Source organism: Nematolebias whitei, chromosome 21, assembly GCF_014905685.2.
Source record: "Nematolebias whitei isolate Nwh7 chromosome 21, NemWhi1, whole genome shotgun sequence".
Lineage (NCBI taxonomy): Eukaryota > Metazoa > Chordata > Actinopteri > Cyprinodontiformes > Rivulidae > Nematolebias > Nematolebias whitei.
The window spans coordinates 16,893,198-16,915,160 of record NC_056518.1 but is presented as its reverse complement, the minus strand read 5'-3'; the positions used below and the strand labels follow the sequence as shown (position 1 = coordinate 16,915,160).

The window sequence follows — 21,963 nt, the reverse complement described above, 5'->3', positions numbered from 1 at the left end:
ATAGCCAAATTATAAATTGTGCTTCGCCTAAATACTCCGATTTGTTCAAAGTTCAAGAATTTTTTCTGTACAAAATTTGCTGGCCTGTTTTTCCAGATCTTATAAAAATCCTTGATTTGACAAAAAGGACATTTCTAAATTCTTGTCAGGGTCTTGGTCAGATCATGTTTTTAATCATTTCTCCACCCCAGAGACCTTTGTCGAGATGTTGAGCAGCACAATTTATAATTTGGCTATTTCACATTCAACAATATAAACTGTACATTTTAAAATACACTATACTTTTCAATGAATATAGTGGCAAAAAAATAAAAAATGTAAGTCGCAATTACCTATGAACATTTATTGCATTTCAAACATAACAAATGTTGACATTTCCAAACATAAAATCAAGGCTTCTTTTAGTTTAATATTTTGATATGAAGTCTGCTGATGCATTTATTCAAAGCACTCTAAGACATTGTTTTCTACAAGGTCATTTTGACGTGGAACAATAATGTTTGTTGATCTTAATTTCATCATCTTCACACTGCAGCACTATTTCCAACAATTCACCTTTTTTCAATCTTCCCTCAGCTCAGCTATAAAAAAATGCAGTTATTGTCTTTGTGCTTATCCCTGTGCAATAACTGCAAAGAGAAAGTGTCTGGCATATCTTTTAACTGCTGAGAGGGGTGAATTTAGAAGAGAAATGAAATGAAACATTCAATTAAGATGGCATCTGTCTGATATTTAGATATTATTTTCAAAGAGCAATCAACAAAACAAGGGTTACTGATGTCTTTTTTTATACGCTGCATTGATTTATTTATCACTTTAAGTATTTTGGATGCTATTTGTGGTGTTGCTTTGTACTGTGTGTTCTGTAAAAAAATGAAATAATTCCTTGAAATTTAATTTTTAAAATGATTCTCAAGCTGCCAGATTCTTTAGCTAGCAGCCTAGAAGTCTGAATGTACTCTGTAGATTGTTTCATTTTGCAAATATAGACATAATGTGTGGACTTTATTAAGGAGGTTGGACTCACAAAGGCCTTTCTCTCTAATTATTCTATGATTTCTGTTTTCCCAGGAGCTGACAGCACTTGCCCACTTGCCCAGTTTGAGAGAGTTAGCGCTGCAGGACCCCATGTCAAGTCCAAACCCGGTTTGTCTGCTGTGCAATTATGCCACACACGTTCTTTACCACAACCCAGGCCTCCATCGGCTCGACAGCTACAATGTCTCTGACAAGCAAGCCAAGGATGCAGCAGAGGTACTCAAAAATTAAATAAAAAAATACCCCAGCAGGTCTGTTTTATTAAAGTTTTAAATTCATAAGATTATTCCACCTAAACTTTCCAGGTTAATCAAATTCTTAAAAAAATAAAATGAAAACGCATGTTTCTTTTTTTTATTTGATTTGTCTGGACAAATTTGAGCCTTTTTAGTAATGATTAAGATACTTAATAGTACAGAATAGTAATAGATCTGATGTATTTTTAGCACACCTGTTATTTGATGCATTTTTTATTCTTTTTTGGCTTTTTTATTCAAACCTTTTCTGGTCTTTAGTCTGCAGTAATGAAGAAAACTATGTACTACAACATGCGTGTACGCTCTGCTCAGAGGAAGTTGGAAGAGACTCAGTTTAGACTGTTGGAAAGGAAGAAAACACTAATGCAGTTACCTGAAGAATGCATTAAGACCCTCAGTCGCACCCTCAAAAGTGTAAGTACCATTCATTAAATGCTTAGAAACTCATTGTGGTGTCTCTACTGAAAGTGCAGGATAAATTATATTTTATTACTTCCAACATGGACATACAGTTTTTATTTTTGATTATATTTGGTTACATTCTTAGCTTCAACGAGCGCACCCCATGTCGGAGGCTGAATCAGGAGGAACAAGCTACCTTGAGGATGGTTTAACAGAAAAAAGTGACTCAGCCACCAGTAGTCATGATCCTGCCGTGGAGCACAAAGTACTTCTTAAGATTGAATCGCTGAGGGAAAGATTGAACGTCTGGGCAAGAAGGATGGATGAGTTAGTTTACTTTGTCTCTGCTTTAGGACCAAATCAATCTATACATATCAGGATTTCACCCAAAGTCATGTTTTAATGTACAGCGACAATATTTGTTGTTTTATTTGTAGCATTGAAGCCTGGTATGAGCAAGAACTGATCCAAGCCACAACTCAGACGGGGTACACGGTACAGTTTTTACTGATGGAGCTGGAAAGTGTTGGAAACATTCGTTTAGAGGAGGGCTCCTCCACAGACCCTTGGTGCTCATTTAGTATCAGTATTAAATCCACAACCATCTTGTTCGTTACAGTTACTTTGAGGAAATAAAATCCATTTTTATTTGTTTTTTTCAACCAACAGGTTTACATATTGTTGCAACCTCCTGCTCTCCCGCTTCTCTCCATCAGATTACAAACGTTTTCACATCACTGACATAAAGATTAATAGAGTTTTACGCATCCACAACAGTACATTAAGGCTTCGCTTTGAGGACAAACTTCAGAGTCTTCTTGACAGCGAAGAATCTGCTTCGGTTTCACAGTGAGTAAAACTTGACTTCAAAGAAAAAGGCTTAAAAAGGCATTTTAAAGCCTTTACGCATTCAGTTTCAGTTTTACATCGTGACTCTAAAAACCCCTTTTAAATTAGGAATTACAGATGTCAACTGGATTATTTATTCTACCTAGCTGACCTTGAAAAATGTGAGAAAGAGGCGACTTTGTGCGCTTTAGAGGAAGGCTTTAAAACAACACAGCAACGAAAGGTGAGCGTGCTGCTGAAAAGAATGCACTCGCACAAGATTCACTAGTGTCGAGCAAATCGATTCCACTGTGAAAAGCTCAGTTCAAAACATGCTGAAATGTAAAATGTTTCCTTTTTTAATTAGACTTTTCAAAAAGAAGATGCTGTGCCTTTATCTAACAGCTTAAATATCACCGAACAGCCCAGAATTGAGTACCTGCTGCAAAAGGCCAGTGAGTGTGATTCCAAACAAAGTGCAGATGCAATTCCTTTCAGGCATGGTGAGTTAGTTTTATTTATATGCTTTGGTCATTCTATTTAAAATGCTAACCTTGAAGGGACTTTGTGCTTGTAGGTCATGTAATTGTGTGCAAAGTGTTTGTGGGTAACAGCATGCCCATCCGTGATAAAGAACTGCTGGACAGAGTCAGCCACCTCAAAATCTGCTCTGTGTATCGTAACGTGGACACCAAGCCTAACTCTCCAACAAATGATGGTATTTAGTGAAGATACTTGGCTTTACAGCTACTTTTACATTTAAACAAGGAAGTATTCTGTATTTCTTTGTTTTTTCTTTATATAGAGCGACCCAGCTCCGCTAAAACTCACCCAGACTGTGTTCCCCAACAAAGACAGTGGTTTGTGTTTGACCATGACCTTGTCCTGCCAGAGTACATTGTATATTTTGAGTACATCACTGAGGTAATTCATAATAACACTGTTATGCTACATGGGTAATATGTCAGCATACTTTTATACAAAACTTCTTGTTGAGTTTTGAAGATTTTCCTGCCCAAATTTAGGGTGAATTTAAGTCAGATGAATGAAATTGCTCAATTCTTCTGAAAATTACCCCCAAAAACTTTCAAAAGATAAAATAAAAAAATCAGACTTCTTTTCTTTTTATATTTTAAACTATAGCAAACAATTAAAAACATGCCATCCACTTTATCTTTACGTTTGAATGTGCGTTTTCTAGGATAAAGAATTGATTCATTTTGTCATCAAAGATAAAAATTCTAAAGAAAGTTTTCTGGACGAAGCCGCCCTCAACATGGAACCTGTCCTGAAGCCGCAGCCCAAGTTGTTGGGCTTGGATGATAAAATCCTGCTAAGTGTAGCCCAAGCGAATGTCCTCAGTCAGATCACTGTAAGTCCTCTGTGTTGTGAAGCATTTGGTTTTGAGGCCACTTCACACACTCAGTAACCTGTCACTGGTGTACTGAACCTGCAGGTGCTGAACCTTCACGACAACAATCTGAGCAAAATTAAAGCGGTTTCCAGTCTCAGAGCTCTGAGACATCTCACCATCAGCTTCAACAAGTTCACAAACCTTGGTGACCTTTCCCACATGGTAAATGTGACGATACAAGATTTTCTTTAGTTTTACAGTTTGTTTAAGGTCATACAAAGCGATTTGTTGTAGACAGTTTTGGACAGTGGTATGAAGTTAAAATGGTAAACATGTTGTGGTGTTTTTGCAGACCAACCTTGAGTTTTTGGATGCTAGCTTCAACCACCTAATGACTCTGGAGGGGCTGCGGGGATTGAAACATCTCAAAGAACTCGATGTGAGCTGGAATGAGTTGACCAAAGCTAGAGAAGATTCAGCAGTGCTGAGGAAACACACTCCTGTTTTGATGAAACTGGACACCAGATACAATCCCTGGAACAGGGTGTGTTGTGGTGAAAAAATGGAGATAAATCCATTTTTCATTTAAAGTTTTCATAGCCTAATCAATATTTATTGCTTGCTAAACATATGCATGAAGAAACTGTTGGAACTGCTAACAAATTTAAGGTGTAAAACACATGGGAATGTTATGTTTTCATTTCAGCCAGAGACGGTCAGATTAAATCTACTCAGCCGCCTCACGGCCCTCACTTACCTGGATGGAGTGCTGGTAGAAGAAGAGGAGGCTGCTGAAGCTGCTCATATGGCTATTAACCAAGTGAAATATTGTTTTCTTATGCAACTCAAATAGAAAATATATTTGTATTCCTTTGATCTTGTTTTAGTAACAATTTTATGTTTTGAAACCAATTGTTAAATGATTGAAACTCGATGTGATGAGCAGCATTTACATAGATGTGTTGACGTTGCTTTCAGGCAACCCTTCTGGCACACTCTCGGACCAAAAGCGACCGTCCCCGAAGTCTCAGTTTGCTGTCAACTGCACAGCTCCTCTCTCATTTGAACCCAGCACCCTGGGGACCTGGTACAGAACTGGAGCCAGACTGGGCTGCAAAGGTAAAAATCTTGCTAATATGAAAGCTATTGTGAAAAACAACATCTAAGAAATGTGACAGTGCTGTTTGTTATAATTTATACTCTTGTTTGTCTCATCTATTCTAATTTATTTTTGACTGTGGCCTTAAATTGACCAGATCACCTCCCTGAATCTTGACAATCAAAGAATTTCCAGGATTTGTAATATGAATGAGCTGGTAAACCTGCGTTGGGCATCTTTTAATAACAATGCCATCTCTAAACTGGAAGGTCTTGATCATTGCCTCAAGTTGGAAGAGCTTTTCATAAACGACAACAACATCAGCTCACTCAGTGGTTAGGCATACTCTTAACAATATATTTAAAATTACACTATAATATTTATTTACTTCTAACATTCAATAACACAGTAATCATTCTTATTTTTGTGTGGGCATTTGCCTTCTCTTTATATTAGGCCTGACAGAACTGCATTGCCTAAATAAATTGAGCATGGATAGAAATCAACTTTCCAGTCTGGGTGCCTCAGTTCTGGGTCAGCTTCCCAACCTGACTTTTCTGTCTATGGCAAACAACTGTATCACATCCCTGCACGGCATCTGGAAAGTTCGGTCTCTCCTTGAACTCTACATCGAAAGCAACCAGATTTCTTCATCCAGAGACATCTATTTTCTTAAAGTGAGAAATGCTGGTTTATAATATTCCCATCATTATCGTTGTGTTCTCTGAGCTCATAAGCTCCTTATTTTTTTCTCATCAGGGATTGGCAAATCTCATCATTCTGGATCTATATGGCAATCCTTTAGTGACGATGCTGGAAAACTATCGAATCTATGTCGTGTTTCATCTGCCTTCCCTTAAAGCTCTGGATGGAACTGCAGTGGTATGCTCCAAAGCCTGAAACCTTGCACAGCTCATATATTACAGTAGTCAATTTGAGTTTTTTGCTTCTTTTTGCTGTTCTCTCCAGGATTTAAGCGAATGTGAGAGTGCAAATAATATGTTTAAAGGGAGACTAACCACTGACGCAGTAGCAGAGAAGCTTGGCCACTCAAACTATGCAGACATCACAAATTTATCTCTGCAATCCTGCTCTATTAGGTAGGAACCCTATTTAAGACAAATAAAGACAACATGTGAAACATCTGAGAATGATCTTTACTTTTATGATAAATTAGATCTTTACAAAGCGTAAAAATCTACCTTTCCTCCATCAGGATGGTTGATCTATCTCCAGCAAACCTGTTTCATAACTTGCACAGTGTCAACCTAGAAAACAACAATCTCACCTCCTTCTCTGGCCTTATCCACCTGCCAAACATCAAAGTACAGACTGTTTGTTGCACACCTGCATGCATACTATATGGAAATAAGCTTTAGATCAATTATATATTTACATTATCATCCTTACAGGTTCTGTGTTTAAACCACAACCACATTGAGTCCATTCTACCCGTGCGCAAAACTCAGGCTCATCTGACAAAAAAGCGGATACTTTACAGCAAAGTCCACTCCAGTGGGTATGGCCAGCAGAGTCCATCCAAAGCCAACAGGTAATAAAAAGCTTTATTTAGTATTTTACTGTAATTCTCCCACAAGCTGTTGAAATTGGCCTTTAGAGGGCAGCACTGACCAGATAATGCATTTGCTGCCTTTTGACAGTTGTGCCATCATTTTTGTAGGTAGATTTGAGCTGAACTATATAAACTTAGTTGCAAACATAAATCATTTTATGCACTGAATTTTACAATATTTTAAATGTGAAAATACAGCTAAAATAAAAGTATGTTAAAGTCGGTACTTTGATGGAAAATATTGAAATCAATTTGTGACAGTCATTGTTTTTGTTTGGCTTGACTGTAATTGCTATGAGCTTGTGTGCACCTGTAAGGTCTGACCGGCTAAATGCAGCAGCAGGAGGGAGAATGAGATGTTCGTTTATCCCCAGAGGTTACAAAATGTTTGTCTGTAACTGTGTTTAAGGGATACTAGGCCCACCAGCAGCCTGGAGCCACTGATGGGAAGCCTGGAAGTGCTTCATCTGAGTCATAATGGCATCTCCAATATGGCCAATCTGCAGCTCAGCAGGCTCACCAATCTTAAAGCACTCTTCCTCCAAGGTATGTATGGCTCACGTACTACCCCTCCCTCTCAAAGCTGGTTTAAAGTGCGGTGTATGGAGCTTGTGAAAAGGCAAGCACCAAAAGAGCAATGCCTCCCATAGACCTAAGGCCAGGTGGATGATGAGACTTGGAAGAAAAGAACGTCTGACTTTCTTTTCAACAGCTTTTGATGGGTTTTGATTGAGCTTTGCTTTGTTTGGGGTGTTTTGTCCTAGAAAGACAACTTTACGGTCTTTTTTTTTTTTTCTTCTTCTTCTTATTTTGGAACATTTTGAAGGTTTTACAGCAGGGACAAACAAGAAACTTGCTTTTTAAACTGTTAAGGAAGTGCAGTTTACTATTTGCTTTTTGTTTTTAGGGCTATTACTTAATTATCTGAGATAAATATCTACTGTTTTAATGAAGTTTTATCTTTCTTTAGGCAATGAGATCAGCCAGGTGGAAGGCTTGGAAGGTCTTCTCCAGCTCAGAGAGCTTGTGTTAGACAGAAACCGAATTAAAACTCTGGGCAAAAATGCCTTTATAGCCCAAAATATCCTGGTAGAACTGCACCTTGCAGGGAACCGAATTCGGGAGTTAAATCATCTTGATCCTCTGGTTGACCTCCGCAAGCTCTTTCTCGACATGAACAAGCTACAGGTATTCTGTTTTTTTTTATGTTTATATTGAGAATTTTAATGAAATTGCAATTTCAATTAAACTACTTGAAAGCCACATAGCGCAGAGAATTCTTGGTGCGTTCAGGAAGGTCACAGTCACCTTTTGTACAGTTTTTGATTTACCACCAAGTTTTACTGATTGGTTCATATGTGTCAAATGTTTCAGAACGCGTTTTATTCAACATGCCGCAGTAATACTTTTCCCTGCATTTGCAAAGTAGGCATAAAGTATAGTAATCATGAGCTATTACCACCCACTGTGGCATGCAAGGGGTAGTATTAAGGAGAATCAAGTTTGATTGAAGGTCAGGGCTGTGTGTATGAAGAAAGAGAGGAACAATCAGGACAACGTGTAATCAGCTTCTCAGTCTGCATCTCCTCACCCAGGGTGAGTGATTTGCACTTTTGTTGCCAGTTCCTTCTTTCCTTCACTTCCTTAATATTTTCCTGCATTCAATTAAGACTTAAAATACAGCAATCATCCCAGAGCATCGGCCCTCGCAGTGGGGGCGTCTTTAAAGCTGGGAATCAAAGAAAACATCCGCGTGTCCTGTTGCGTGCCTTGTTGCGTGCCTTGTTGCGTGCCCAAACTCTTTCATGAGATTAATGCAAGCTCACGCATGTAATCTCTCCCATCAGCAGCCTCCATCCTCCCAACTCCAAAATTCTGAAATGTTCTGCCCTCATACATATGTGTCCATTATCACCACACAGCAGGCTGGAATCAGTGGGGAGGAGTAGTTAAATGACAGGGCAGTGACTAAGAGAATGAAAACTGTTGTTTTTTTCTACTTTGTGCAGGACATGTCAGAGCTCAACAAACTAGAAGTTCTTCCCTCTCTGACAGAGCTTTCTGTGGTTGGCAATCCAGTGAGTATTACTGGGTTTTAGTTTGTCCACTAAACCCAATTAAGTATTATAAACTAGTAGAGATTATTATCCCAGTATTTTTTCTTTCTGTAAAGCTTTCATCGTGAAGTGAATCCACAGTTACAGCTCACTTTGAGGGCTTTTGACTCGCAAATAAAATGTCCAAAGCATGATTATAAGCTCAGTATCTCACTTGCAAAATCCCAAACTCTAAATTAAGTGATTATATGATGGGCCGTCTGCTGAGCCTCAAACAAGCTGGCATCAAACACCATTTTGCTGACCAAATGGCAGGGCACTGTTGCCCCAATGCATCACCCATCTGGAGCTCATGGTTCAAGCCTGAGCAGAACCACGGCACAGGGCTTCTCTGTTATCCACAGGGTAATGCTCAGCTGTGATATACTCTTTACTGCTTGACCCCATCCCCCTTCCCTTCTAATGGGATGAAGTAATAATTCTGCCAAAGAATGCAGGCCAACAGTGACCCTGGAGACAATACTTCCTGCTGTTGCTCCTTCTTCTATGTTCTCCAACCAAAGCCAATCTGCTTCTTTCCTGTGGACTTTCTGTAGCACACACAGAGCAGTAGGAACATGCATGTGTCTCTTGGCCAGAGCATGTCCTCAGCTGGAGATAGACCTCTCTGCTGCTATCAGATGGGTCATTCAAACAGCTGCTGGGAATACGGTAGCTGTGCTGAAGCACACACAGCATCATATTGGTCCCATATGTCTCAAAGCAAGGATTTACCATTCAGGCTCAAATATATTTTAAAAAGATGTTGGATTTGATTTAAAAGCGTTGGCTTGTCACAACTATCTTTTATCTTGTCAAAACTTTTTGTCCTTTTCTTTCTTCAGGTTGCTCGTAATTCTCTCCACAGACCAGCCTTAGTGCTGCGTCTGAATGAGTTGCAGGTCCTAGATGGAGTGTTGGTCACGTTGGAGGAACGAACCAGTGCTGATGAAAAGTCATTTGTGAGAGCAATGGCAATATTGTAACTAAGAAGCACGTTTGCATTTACACATAACTGCACATTTGTGCGCTCATAATCTTTTATTCATTTTATTTAACTTTTGGAGTAATACGTCTTTTAACTGTCTCCAGGTGATGAGAATGAACAGGGAAGCAATATTAGGACTAATTCTGTCTAAATGCTGTATGTTGTTCGACAAATCTAAAACAAATATTATTCTTTTAATATAAGGTTGGACTGCAGAAGGCCATCAATTTAACTCACAAAAAGGGACTTTGTTTGAGCAAAACTGACAGAAACAAGATTTAGTGACCAAGCTAAAGTCACAAAATAAAAGGAAATCCTGCATCAAACTGTTTCAGTTTGAACTGATATTCATGTAATGAGAAATTGTGGCTGTAATTCTCCTACATCTCTGAATTAAAAGCAGTAAGCCTGCTTGCATCATCCTGCTGATTAGATGAAATGTGCCTGGCCGATAATGCACCAGTGGATTTACAGCGTATTAGCCATGTCAAAGCGACCCCCTCTGCTTGTTAATCGTTGAACTGGAAATGACAGAACCGAGATCTCGTGTTTTTCATTAAACGCGCAGACCTTTCTTTAGTTACTCCTATGAATGCCATTTATCACTCTCATTTTTTGCCTGCAAATGCTTTTCTTGAAATTAAACCTTGTTTGTGATGAGCAGTAATTACTGCTCTCCTATAAGATGCTTATATATGTGGAACAACAAGCAATCTAATCACCGATCCCCTGCCAAATGTATGGGTGGAGGGGAAGCATTGCTCTGACTGTGACTGACATAGGAGGAAAGAAAATACAATCATGTAAAAGTCAGTGAGGTCAGATTTTAAGCCAACCCTGGAGACACTAGCGAGGTCATTTGACATATTTTAACTTCTAACTTTTTTCTCTTTGTGTTGTTAATGCTCATTTTTTTTATTTTAAAGCAAAGCTGTCAGCACAGTGGATCAGCTTTTCCTACCACCAAAATTAACCTACCTGAACTGCTACCCCTTCTGCCTCATAACATCACTCTAAGAGGAATTTTAAGCGCAGGACTACCAAATTTTATGCGTGATACCCAGACTGGTAATGCAGATGAGAACCAATACACAGACAAATGTGAGTGCTGCATTCAAAAAATTAAATTTAATGATGAATACTATGCTTAAAATAAAGATTCTCATTGTTTGTCATTTGGTGGATATATATTTTTTGGCATGTACATTCTAGTTTAGGTTGATACTAATACTTCTGACACTCGTTATATATTGATTTCTATACCAGACAAGAAGCATAACATCAGTAATGTTGGTCAAATCAGTCAAGCGAACGTTAACTTGAGACCCAGCCGAAGCACAGGAAGCTATCTGCCAACCCTGGAAGCTCTGTCTTATGGGAACAGAGAGGCCAATGATGCCCGTTTCAAACAACAAGACAACAGGTTGTTAATGGATAAAAATTATATGCGGTGAATATGTTTTTTACAACACTCTTTAAATAATAAATTAATGAATAATTGCAAGAAGATTGCTTACAAATTTATTGTCTTCCAGATTCCCATATGGTGGCAAACATCCACCCATGTAGCAGTGAGACGAGATGGAGCAGTCTGAGATCAGAACCTTAGGTGAGAACACACGCCTCCAATGAATATTTTGTTATGATATCCACAGTAATTTAGTTCAGTTCATTTGTATAGCGCCAATTCACAATAGTTATCTCAGGGCACCATTCAAATACAAATACAATAAATTTACTGTAATTGTATTTGAATGCAATTACAGTCAATTCAAATCATTTATAAAATGAAACAGTCACTTTCTCTATATGGCAAAATGCCAGTTTGTAAAGCCATAATATGTTATTTCTATAATTTAGCCCATATGGATTCTGTTTGTTGTTCAACCTGTCAGTATGTATCTAACAGTTTATTATTGAAAATATGTTTTGCTCTTTGAAATATAGCATAATTTAAACCTAAACTACTTTCAGTCTTATAAATTAGGCAGCTTGATGCAGACATGCAATCTATTCCTGTCAAAAGCATTTATTTAGACTGCAGCTTCATTTTCTCTTTGCATATGTGAATCACTAACCATGGTAATCTGAGGATGAGAGGTATTGGTGTCATTTCAACTGCTGTCCCATCCTTTGCCCTAAACAAGTAGGGGGGGAAAACACTCACAGATGTAAGAGTGTGAAGCCGGCATGCCTCATCCATTGGGTCAAATGCATCCCCAACAAGTGGATAATCCAGCTTTAGAACACCTCTCTGTGGACAATAATCTGCAGTCGCTCAGATAAAAATGTAATCTTGAACAAGGTCCAAATGGATTGCAGAGATTGTCGGTTTCATCGTGTTAGCCTCTTTTAGGAAAGCCAACAGCAGTTTTGTCCTTAATGGGCCAAATCATGCGAGATGCAACTGGAAGTAAACTGATGATAAACTAATATAAACCTCCATGTTTCTCTGTTTGTTTATGCTTGTAGTAGATCAAACTTCAGTTTAGTTGTTCATTATAATATTTTGCTCATGACCATTAAACTGAACCATGGAACTGGACTGATAATATAACCCATATGGTGAGACATCAATTTTAACCCAAGAAACAACAAAACTCTTTAAATTTAACTGTCTATTTTTATGCGTTCTGTGATTTTATCAGCATACAAAGGGCAGATTTTTTATTTTTTTATTAACATGCTGTATCTGCTGATCAGTGTTGTTAACATGACCACTAGGTGTCCTTAGAACTCTATCGACACCGCTAATGAGCTCTGAATTAATTTTTCTCTTCCTCTGTAGGTAATTCATTAGTTGGAAGAGGATGCTGTACTTCAGTTTTGTATCTCCTGCCCTCGCTCAACGTCCGAAGCCACAGCCAGCTCCACGCAGGAAAAATAAAAAGCTCTCCTCAAACAAGCTTCTCTAATGCATGTACTTAACTTCACTTAATTTGTTTTAATTCCCAGCATTAAGCGGGGCTAATGACTTCGCAAGTGAGTGCACTGCCATTACCTTTCTCTGCCTGACATCAAATGGCAGCTGATGGACTCAGGACACAGATTTGGGAGCTCAGTGTGAGTGCTCTAATGCATTAGGTATTGCAAGGGATAATTACACATTCCATATTTGTGTACAGTATGTGCACCATGGATGTTATAAATATAACTTCTTGTAATTCTGTTGTGGGTGTAAGCTTATATTGAACATACCACTTCACGGAGTATGTTGCAAATCTACATATCTGTCAGTATTTCTTACATTAAAATGACATTAGCATAAAAATGTGAATAATTCATCACCTTAGTGAACCAGATGCACTGCTCTCTGTGTCTTCCTCCCTCTTTTTTTCTGCCACGTGAGCAAACCACATGGCTTGTAGCTGGTTTAATGGGATAGAATGTGACAGGTTATGTTTTCATCGGCCTGATATGGAGCGTGGCTCGAGCAGCAGGGACCGAAAGGGAGAAGAGGAGACGGTGTCAGGGGGAACTGAGTCAGTCTCCACACTTGTAATCTAGATTCATAATTAGAGATGTTTGTGCTTGTTGCAAGTCAGTTATAGATGATGCCCCTCTCCCCTGGTAGACTCCTCACAACACATGCATACAAAGAAACACAAGCGCTGTATGGGGCCATTACTGCTGGTCCAATAACTCTGCATTTGCTGTGTCTGTGCATTCAGAGTACCATTAGTTCAAGACTCTGTGAATAATTGCTGAATAGAGCATGTTATCATTGCTATATACTCAAGGTCCGGTTTTAGGAGGTGTGATAACCTAGAAGTTTGATGGTAACACTAATTATTGTGGAATGCTTATCAAAGTGCTACATGGACATCTTTACATTTTGCAAGCAGAGCTGCTTGAATAGAGGCCACAATTTCATCATCACTTGTGAAAATGAACTGTTTGGCTGCTGCTCATGTCCCTCTGCAAGTCATCAACAAACTCTAAATTGTTTTGTCTCCAAAAGCTTCATATTATGTCCTAAGTTTATTTTCTTTTATTCTCACAAATACATCCTGTCTTGCCATATTGCTTCTTTTGAAGTCTGTCATCGAATTATTGCAGCCGCCTGTCATTTTCCTGTAATTTGTTTCCTGTGGAATAAAAAGCGACTGGGCACGAACAATTAGGATGAACAGGAAAATGCTTCTTTTTGTGTAGACATTTTGAACGAGAGCAAACCTCATAGAAAAATAAAGCCTTAACTACTTTTCATTTCTGACCTTGTGTGTCATTTATTGCATTATTGAACTTGTGTGTCATCCATCACATTATTTCAATCACACAAAGTGCATTGTCTGTGTGAAATAGGAAAAGGTTAACAGAAAAGCTCCAAATGTACCCCTTCTTGCAAATTCAACTGAATCAATTTTTGACTAATTTGTCAGATGATAGGGTTTTGGACAATTTGCCTCCTGATTTTAATGTATCATTAGACTTGGAGTATGTTTTTTCTTTGATGACTTAAGTGTTGTGTTTTACTTAAGCTTTTGTAAGGGAGGATTACAATGCATAATACATGTTGTCATGACTGACGGGCTTTTCTTTGTAATAGTTTATTGTGTTCAACACCCACCAAGTAGAAATTGCTTTTCAGGATGACAAGAAAACAAAACTCCTGTCTTCCTACTCAATCCCAGTAAACAACAATTTATTCGCCTTGGCTCCTTATTGATAGCTTTTTTTGTGTTAATATTGTGGCCTTTGTAGTGATACCCCCCTTTTACCCATTTTTTCTTATTAAATGAGCATTTTCTAGAAGCACACGTGGCCAACATTTCTTTAATTCAATTAGAATATTAGGTTTCTTGTACAATTTGTAAATTTTTGTGATAAAACCACAATAAGAAGAATTTAGATAGTAGTGTTTATAATCCTGTATTTATTTTGAGGGCTGAAAAGACTGGCATATATCTATTTTAACCTTTTTTTGTAGGAAAAAACAATAGGTTGCCACACTTTATGCATTTGTAAATGTAAATATTGTTTACCTTTTTTTTTTGTTTTCATCAGCTATTTTATTGAATTTTATATTTGTTCAAGTGGCATTAATCTAAATATGGTATATTTAAAATTACGTTCTGTGTGCGATTCCCACTCAGAAATTGATAGCTGCAATAAAAGTTTTTAATACTATATAAAACCATTTTAGGAGCACAAAGTTGAGAGCCTATTTGTCATATGAAATATTTAGAATAACATTTGGAAATTATTCTTCAATTTATTGTATACTATTTCTTCAATACAAATAAATTAATTATTCCTTTTTTAAATAAAGAAAAGGTACAAGTGAGATTTTGTGTTCCATTTATAATTGACGGGCAGTTCGCTATCATGTAAAGGGCGGGACTAATATAACGTAAGCCAATCAAAACCCTTGCTACATATCTACCCTTCTCTGATTGGTCACAATCTGACCGTGTGTATCTTCCCTGACGTTTCTTAGCTTTCTAGCGGTTAGCTAGCAGCTAATGTTAATCCTGACATTTTTGGGCCCTTTTTCTGTAAAATATTTTCAAATACGCCGTGAAGCACACAACAAAACTGATCTGCTTTTAACCACCCTGCTGTTCACGGTAAGCTCATCTAACACGGTTGCCAACCATATATTTACCTGCTAGTCTAAAGACCTAGTGCTGCTTTTTTAGGGTTTGTGCGTTAGCTAATAGAAAACAGGCAAAACCTCGTTTAGTAAAACTCTCGGTTTAGTTTTGTAAGGTAAGTTGTTTTTTTCTTCCCCTAGCTAATTGCAAAGTTAGCATGAGCTCTCATTAGCGCATCCACAAGCCCTGTGTGTTGTGTTCTCCTAGCAACATTTCGGCGTCCTTTTGTCATACACAACTAACGAGTATGCATAGTATTTTATAAACTAATATATGCTTACAAGGATTTTACTAGGAGTGAAAAGTGCCTGCTCCCTGAATATGAACAGTTGTACAAATGAGTATTTTCAGTGTGACAACAGACCTACTCTTCCAAGTTTAGACGGTAAGATCAAGAACACTGGAACTCACATTTTCTGTTTTATCTTTTTAATAATGGTTGTTTTAAGTTGTATAACTAGCAGAAGGTCAGGTTTCACTTTGAGTGCAGGCACATCGAAGTTGAAGATGGTTGAAATGTCTAAAAAAGGTATTAAACTAGACTTCAACAAACACTTTTTAGGCAGTGAGCTAGAAATCTGTGACTTGAAGACTTTCATGCTTTGCTGGTTCTTTATGATAATTGTACAGTTAACAGTTTATGTACCTTACGTTGTGTCTTAAGGTCCATTTCTTTACATTATAAAAACCCTAGGTTTGCTTTTTTTCAATATGTATTATTTTACCTGGATTTTATTTTCAAATGGAATTATCTGCTTTAGCTCTAAACAAGGTGATCCAACACTTGTCTTACCAAATTTATTAAAGAAGCTAGACTTTTAGGATCCTTGCAGTTTGCCAGTGTTGAAACATTTCTTTTGTTATTCGTCCTTTTTTTAATTCTCCTTTGCTTTCCCTTTGCAGAGTCCTCTACGCTTGTGATGATGAATGGAAACCCTCCTTTTTCTGCTGTGTGGAGATGACCTGCTACCCTTTCTGGAATGGTCAGAATGGGGCCAGATGTGCCCCTTCTTAATGAGTACAAGCAAGAATTCTTCTGGAAGCGCTTTCCTCAGACAGTGTTGGGAGGTCCACGTTTCAAGTTAGGGTACTGTGCCCCACCATATGTATACGTCAACCAAGCAGTCTTGTTCTTGACTCCATGGCTTTTTGGGGGTATAGGCACTCTGCTCTGCCAGCTGCAGCTGCTTCAGGAGCTCCATGCTGCCATGCTTTCTGGGATGCTTATGTTTGCGGCTGCGGCAGGTGTCCAGGCCCTGGCACTGTATGCTGCTCGCAGGAGTGGCGCAGTGGAGAGACTCGGCGCACCCAATATTCTGGTTGATGAAGAGGAAGTGGAATTTACAAACTGTGTTAGCCCAGAGACGCTTAGATTCATTGCTCCAGGGAAGCGGTTTGGCCTTAACGTGGTGCTGCATTCAGTTTTAGCTGGAGTTCTCTGCAGCTTTGGGACTTGGTATGTGTTCCTGGGCAGACTGACAGCTCTCTATGGCAGCATTGGTGTATCCCTTGTAGTCTTTATCATCAGTTGGGTGACTCTGTGTATAGCTGAGTATTCCCTCATTGTAAATACGGCCACCGAAACAGCCACTTTCCAGGCACAGGACACTTATGAGATCACCCCACTTACCCGTCCCCTCTACATTTCTATTTTCATCGTTGTGGACATGGTTGATAGGTGAGCATGAACAAAGTAGGGTTTAATATAAGAAAACCTGGTATGCGTTATAGTAATAATGATAACAGAACTGTTTTGTTGGTGTGTAGGTTGTCGAGCCCTGTGCTTGAGCTTCAGCTTGCCAGCCAGATACTTCATGTGCTCTTTCTTTTCCTTCCTCTGCTGTGGGCACTGGGTGTACTGCCACCCCTGGATGCCCTGCTCTTCTGGGGCATGGAGCAGGTTCTTGTGTTTGGCTTAGGAGGCTCACCCATGTCGAGCAATATCAGGTATGTTACAATCTGTATAATATAAATGCACTACTTGTTTGTACTCTTGATTTTTCTGTAAAATATTTTTATTACATGCGCTGCGATAGCTTAGGCTTTTTTGTATATTCACTTGTCACTTTATAATGCATTTTGTTATTTTTTTATGTGGTGTTTTTAAGAGGCTTATTTTAAGTTTACCACAAGATCTTGCCTTTTCTAACTATTCCTTGTCAAAATGTAACGCATGTATTTTTTACAGAAGTGTCAGAAACCGACACAAGGTTAAATCTGTCATTTTGTGTGGAACAACTCATATTAGTCTTGTTAGTCTAAACTGATAAGTCTTAACATTATCTTGTTTTTCACCAGTCTTGAATCTTTTTGTGTTTCTTATCCAACAGGCTGCTCTTGATGTTTGGTGTATCCACCAGCGTAGCTATCTGTAATTACTTCATTCCATCAACACTGGGTGTGGTTCTCTTCTCCGTCTCTACTGGATTTCTGCTGAGCCTGGACCTCAGTCAAGTTGGCACGCTCTGCAAAAGTCCCAGAACAACCTTCAGAAACCAGGGATTGCACAGTGGAGTGTTGCCACCTTTTCTCCCTACTTCCTTTGGCTGGAATTTAGGCTGCAGGGAGCTTCTGGTGTATTTAAGTCTCCTACTGGTAGCAATGGCAGAGGCAGGACTGTTGCATCACTTCTTTGGTTCAGCTCAGTCCCAAAACATGGTTACAGGACCCCAAGGTCCTGCCAGCTACCTCCTCATAATACTCTTCTTTACCTGCTGCTCTCTAAGAGAGATCCAGGGAGCATATCTGTTCGGAGGGATGTTTCTTAATCCCCTTTATCCTAAAGGCATGTCTAACGGGCAAATATTTAAGCAAAAGAACAGGGGGTTGTACATAGCTGCTGCAATCAGAAGAGTCCTTCTTTATCTTGGTAAGCTTGTGATAATATACAATTTTGAGTTTTTAATCTTTTAGGTGTAGAAACTGCTATATGTGAATCTCTTTTTGTAAACGTGACTGACCATTTGATTTACTTCACAGTGTCTCCTCTTGCAATGATTGCTTTTCTGTCTATGGACACATCTCTGCAGTCACTACACAGGGTCTCCATCAGTGTGGGATTCACACGAGCCTTTAGAGTGGTATATTCACATTCACGTTTCATATACCTGTGTGAACATAGCGTTCAGAACGTCTCTAGTATCACTGATTGTTTAGACTTGTGGCAGATTCTCCCAGTTTAGCTAAAATCTCAAATTATTTTCTTTAATATACAATAAAAAAAAATGTGCCAGAGAACAACTGGCTTTTTATTTATTAACAAAGTCTTCTGATTAGTTCCCAAATGTTGTTTTTTTTTTCTTGCAGGTGTGGCAGAGCTCAGAGGATGCTCTGATGCAGATGGTAGTAGTGATTTTAGTGCGGTTTGCAGGTGGAAACAATTTGCTGCCAGGATGGGACAACTTGGGAACTGGAGTTCAGCTTCTCCTGGTGAGTTTAATATAAATCCAACATTTCCACCCATTAACAAATCATTAAATTTATCATCATTTGATCAGGTATAATCGCCTTTGTTTTGGATCTAGGTGGGCCTTCTGATTGACAGGCTGAGCCAGTTCCTGTCCAAACTAAAGTTTACCCTCACTGTGTTGGTGACATCTTGGACAGAAAAGAAACAGCGTCGTCAGTCAGCTGGAACTCTCCTGGCTCTGAACGCATCCCTGTGGCCGCTGGTGTTAGCAGTGGTGACTCTCTCTGCCCTGCTCTCTGCCCCTTTGCTTCCTCTCTTCACTTTGCCCATCTTTCTTGTGGGATTTCCCAGGCCTCAGCGTAGTTGGCCAGGTCCTGTGGGCACTGCCTGTCCCTGTCCAGACTCGATTTTCTACCAGCAAATGAGTGGAAGTCTGGCCTCTGCATTAAGGACAGCCTTCGCAAGAGGATCACTTGGTTAGTGGGTTATGATCAATTTTTCTCTTTCTACCATTTTATTTATTTTGGGTGAAAAAAACAGAGCTGGTGCCAATTATTATTATTTATTTTTTGTGTGTGTGTATTTTTTTAGAATCCAAAAGGAGAGCCAATGTGTTTTAAACTGTATGAAACTATGAAATTACATTTTCAGATTGTACACAGATTAAATGAATAGGAACTAAATGATCCAAAATCCATAATATAAAATTAAACCTGATATCTTAAAGGCTTGGGTATTTAAGTTTGTTTACAGGCTGTGGTATTCCTCTTCATTTTACTGTGCTTTTTAAATTCCACTGTAGCACAAATACCAGTCTGATAAGTGCACATAAGAGTTCTTAACAGAGCTTGTAATATAATTTTATTTATTTATTTGCAACAGTGCGTTTTCGCTTCTTCTGTAATTGCAGTGACCTCACTTTCCTTTGGGTCAAGTGAGGGCTATGCAGATCAAAGAGCACTGAAGCTTCTCATGTGGTTAAATAGAAGAAAAAAATCTGTTGTGAGCAGCCATTTTTGAGTACTGGCAGCAATACAAGCTTACATCATCAAGTTGAGCTTCCTGTGAAGTGACCCAAAAAAAAGCCCAGATCTGTATTCATTACATCCAAATGTTTCCACAACATTAACTGCATAATACTCCAAGGGAAAAACTGCTCTGCTGCTAGGATTTTTTTTTTTTGCGCTCTATCAGAAAAGGGTAAAAAATAAAACAATTGTGCAAGAGAAACCCTTTATTGGTGGATAAAATTGTATATGAAAATGCTAAGGTGATATAATCAGTCAGTCTTGTTGTTTAGTGTAAGCTTTGGAAGCTGTAGACATCGTGTTTTATTTAGAATAGTCCCTTGTTAGGTCGATGCTCAGTCAGATGATGGCAGTTCGGAGCATCCTTTTTGCTTTACTCACACTGGAGGCCATGGAGCAGTGAGCAGGAAAGTAATCTGCCCAGTCTGTCACTTTACATCATGAGGTAGCTATTCTGAGATGTCATTATGGGACGCAGCTTTATCCTTGAGCCACACAATCACTAGTCATAGTAAAACGAAAACCTCCTTCACCTTGCCGCTGCTGCAGATCTGATCTGAAATAAGTCTGCTTTCTGTCTCTAGAAAGGAAATGCCTACCATGTATTAAGAGGAAAAAAGTCTTTGAGACTAAAGGCAAGATAAGGAAAATAATAGTTTTAATGTTTGGTCTGTGCAGTAGTAAATCAGTATTAACCTTCCTCTTTCTAGTGTAATAGTTCACATCTTAAAGTAGCTCATAGTGTTGCCATGTTGATCTGCAGACATATTGTGTTATATACATGTTTGTTTGTTTTTTTCCCCTTTAGTTGACCTTTGTTCATATATTACAACTTATATTTCTGGTAAATGGGCACCGATAATGTGATGTTCTCTGTATTTTCAGGTTCTTTAGCTCCAGGATCTCATTTCCTTGGACGGTTTCAGGACCGTATGGTTTGGATCATGATTCTAGAGAGAGGATATGGCTACTGTACTGTCAACATCAAGGTACATTGTCATTCAGTCCTTTTTGTGTTTCAAGACATTTCAGCCACTTACTAGCAAAATGGTATTCTTTAAGGGGTTGTGGTTTGTTACAGGGTCTAGAGCTGCAGGAGACATCTTGCCACACAGTGGAGGCGCGGAGGGTGGATGAAGTGTTTGAGGCTGCTTTTGAACAACCGGAGCGGCTTGGCTTCACGCAGGGCTTTAACCTGCATTGGGGAAATGCCCTCACCCCTTGCACTGCAATTGCTGTACAAGTCTACTCTGATGCCCGAAACGTCCTCTCTGGTATCATCGACTCTCATGAAAACTTGAGGAAACTTCAAGACGACTTCATGAAAGCTCTGATCTGGTTGCTCCTGCGGTACTGTGTGCAAAGGCATAAAGGATTTTTGTGGAGCCTTGACGAGGGTTCAGTGAGTGGAGTCATAAAGTCCCAGTCTTCACAGTTTGCTCAAACAACTTGCAACCAGCCATCTGAGGCCATTATGGTCGAATCCAACGTGTCTTCTTACAGGCTCAGGCAGGACAGTTCTAGTTTGACTTCTTTTGGAGACTGGTCAGATGAGGATGACTTATTTGGACCACAACCAGCAAGACGGACTGTGGCATTAGTCACAGCAGAGGCCCAGCCTGGACACTCAACCCTGCAGATAGGAGCCTCTCTGCCAGGCTCAGTAGAAATGGACAGTCTTTTTGAAAACATGGCTCTCTCTGCTCTGCAACCACTGCAGCCTCTTGGACTTAGTATTGGGATGCCAGCTGTAGATAAAGGCAGAAACCCAGAAGTCCTCAGAGAGAGCCCTCATCTGAAATTTAGCTGTCCCCAATCTGAGGTATTCAACCTGCCACTAGGGTGGAGGACGGCACCATTACTCCCATCTCGCTTGCTCTCACTTAGGCCTTTATTTCCAGAGGAGTGGTTTCGATTTACCTTGGGCCGCTTTGGGCAAGCTGTGCAGGGGGAGACCTCAGAGGACATGACTAAAGCCCTCAAGGAGGATGAGGTCCTGAAAGAACTGCATGTTAAGGTTGCACTTTCATGTCTCATTTCTGTGGGAGCAGAAACTTCCTTCACCAGTCCTAGTTACATCTACAGGCTCTACTGTGGAGATGTACCATGGACTGAAGGACTCGACTGGCTGTCCTCAAGCAAAGAACTTTATCAGCTCACACTTCAGGCGTTCAGGTAAAATTGTTCATGATCTCCATTATTTATTTTGATCACAAAATTTACCACTTCATTTATCTTCAGGTTTAGTTTCAAGCTGCTGTTTGATCAGGCAAGCCTTGGACCTATGGAGTCCC

At 39.2% G+C, this 21,963-nt stretch overlaps 2 protein-coding genes across 2 annotated transcripts in view; both read left to right on the top strand.

The window, feature by feature from the left end:
* The window catches only part of lrrc9 (leucine rich repeat containing 9), a 13,765-nt gene extending 2,561 nt beyond the window's left edge, over positions 1 to 11,204 (top strand). The window contains exons 7-33 of the mRNA XM_037695349.1: positions 1,072 to 1,254; positions 1,554 to 1,709; positions 1,843 to 2,024; positions 2,135 to 2,266; positions 2,367 to 2,546; positions 2,655 to 2,769; positions 2,893 to 3,028; positions 3,103 to 3,243; positions 3,331 to 3,449; positions 3,727 to 3,897; positions 3,982 to 4,101; positions 4,232 to 4,423; positions 4,586 to 4,699; positions 4,858 to 4,998; positions 5,136 to 5,313; positions 5,435 to 5,655; positions 5,738 to 5,860; positions 5,948 to 6,078; positions 6,195 to 6,303; positions 6,391 to 6,530; positions 6,961 to 7,097; positions 7,522 to 7,739; positions 8,561 to 8,629; positions 9,493 to 9,609; positions 10,562 to 10,736; positions 10,902 to 11,058; positions 11,171 to 11,204. Coding sequence (XP_037551277.1) covers positions 1,072 to 1,254; positions 1,554 to 1,709; positions 1,843 to 2,024; positions 2,135 to 2,266; positions 2,367 to 2,546; positions 2,655 to 2,769; positions 2,893 to 3,028; positions 3,103 to 3,243; positions 3,331 to 3,449; positions 3,727 to 3,897; positions 3,982 to 4,101; positions 4,232 to 4,423; positions 4,586 to 4,699; positions 4,858 to 4,998; positions 5,136 to 5,313; positions 5,435 to 5,655; positions 5,738 to 5,860; positions 5,948 to 6,078; positions 6,195 to 6,303; positions 6,391 to 6,530; positions 6,961 to 7,097; positions 7,522 to 7,739; positions 8,561 to 8,629; positions 9,493 to 9,609; positions 10,562 to 10,736; positions 10,902 to 11,058; positions 11,171 to 11,204 — 3,891 coding nt within the window. The remainder of the gene's footprint in view (positions 1 to 1,071; positions 1,255 to 1,553; positions 1,710 to 1,842; positions 2,025 to 2,134; positions 2,267 to 2,366; positions 2,547 to 2,654; positions 2,770 to 2,892; positions 3,029 to 3,102; positions 3,244 to 3,330; positions 3,450 to 3,726; positions 3,898 to 3,981; positions 4,102 to 4,231; positions 4,424 to 4,585; positions 4,700 to 4,857; positions 4,999 to 5,135; positions 5,314 to 5,434; positions 5,656 to 5,737; positions 5,861 to 5,947; positions 6,079 to 6,194; positions 6,304 to 6,390; positions 6,531 to 6,960; positions 7,098 to 7,521; positions 7,740 to 8,560; positions 8,630 to 9,492; positions 9,610 to 10,561; positions 10,737 to 10,901; positions 11,059 to 11,170) is intronic.
* Positions 11,205 to 16,144: 4,940 nt separating this feature from the next.
* The window catches only part of pcnx4 (pecanex 4), a 26,744-nt gene continuing 20,925 nt past the window's right edge, over positions 16,145 to 21,963 (top strand). The window contains exons 1-9 of the mRNA XM_037695347.1: positions 16,145 to 16,910; positions 17,000 to 17,179; positions 17,563 to 18,101; positions 18,212 to 18,312; positions 18,539 to 18,661; positions 18,757 to 19,117; positions 20,555 to 20,658; positions 20,751 to 21,844; positions 21,911 to 21,958. Of these exons, the coding sequence (XP_037551275.1) occupies positions 16,213 to 16,910; positions 17,000 to 17,179; positions 17,563 to 18,101; positions 18,212 to 18,312; positions 18,539 to 18,661; positions 18,757 to 19,117; positions 20,555 to 20,658; positions 20,751 to 21,844; positions 21,911 to 21,958 (3,248 nt within the window). The 5' untranslated portion in view covers positions 16,145 to 16,212. The remainder of the gene's footprint in view (positions 16,911 to 16,999; positions 17,180 to 17,562; positions 18,102 to 18,211; positions 18,313 to 18,538; positions 18,662 to 18,756; positions 19,118 to 20,554; positions 20,659 to 20,750; positions 21,845 to 21,910; positions 21,959 to 21,963) is intronic.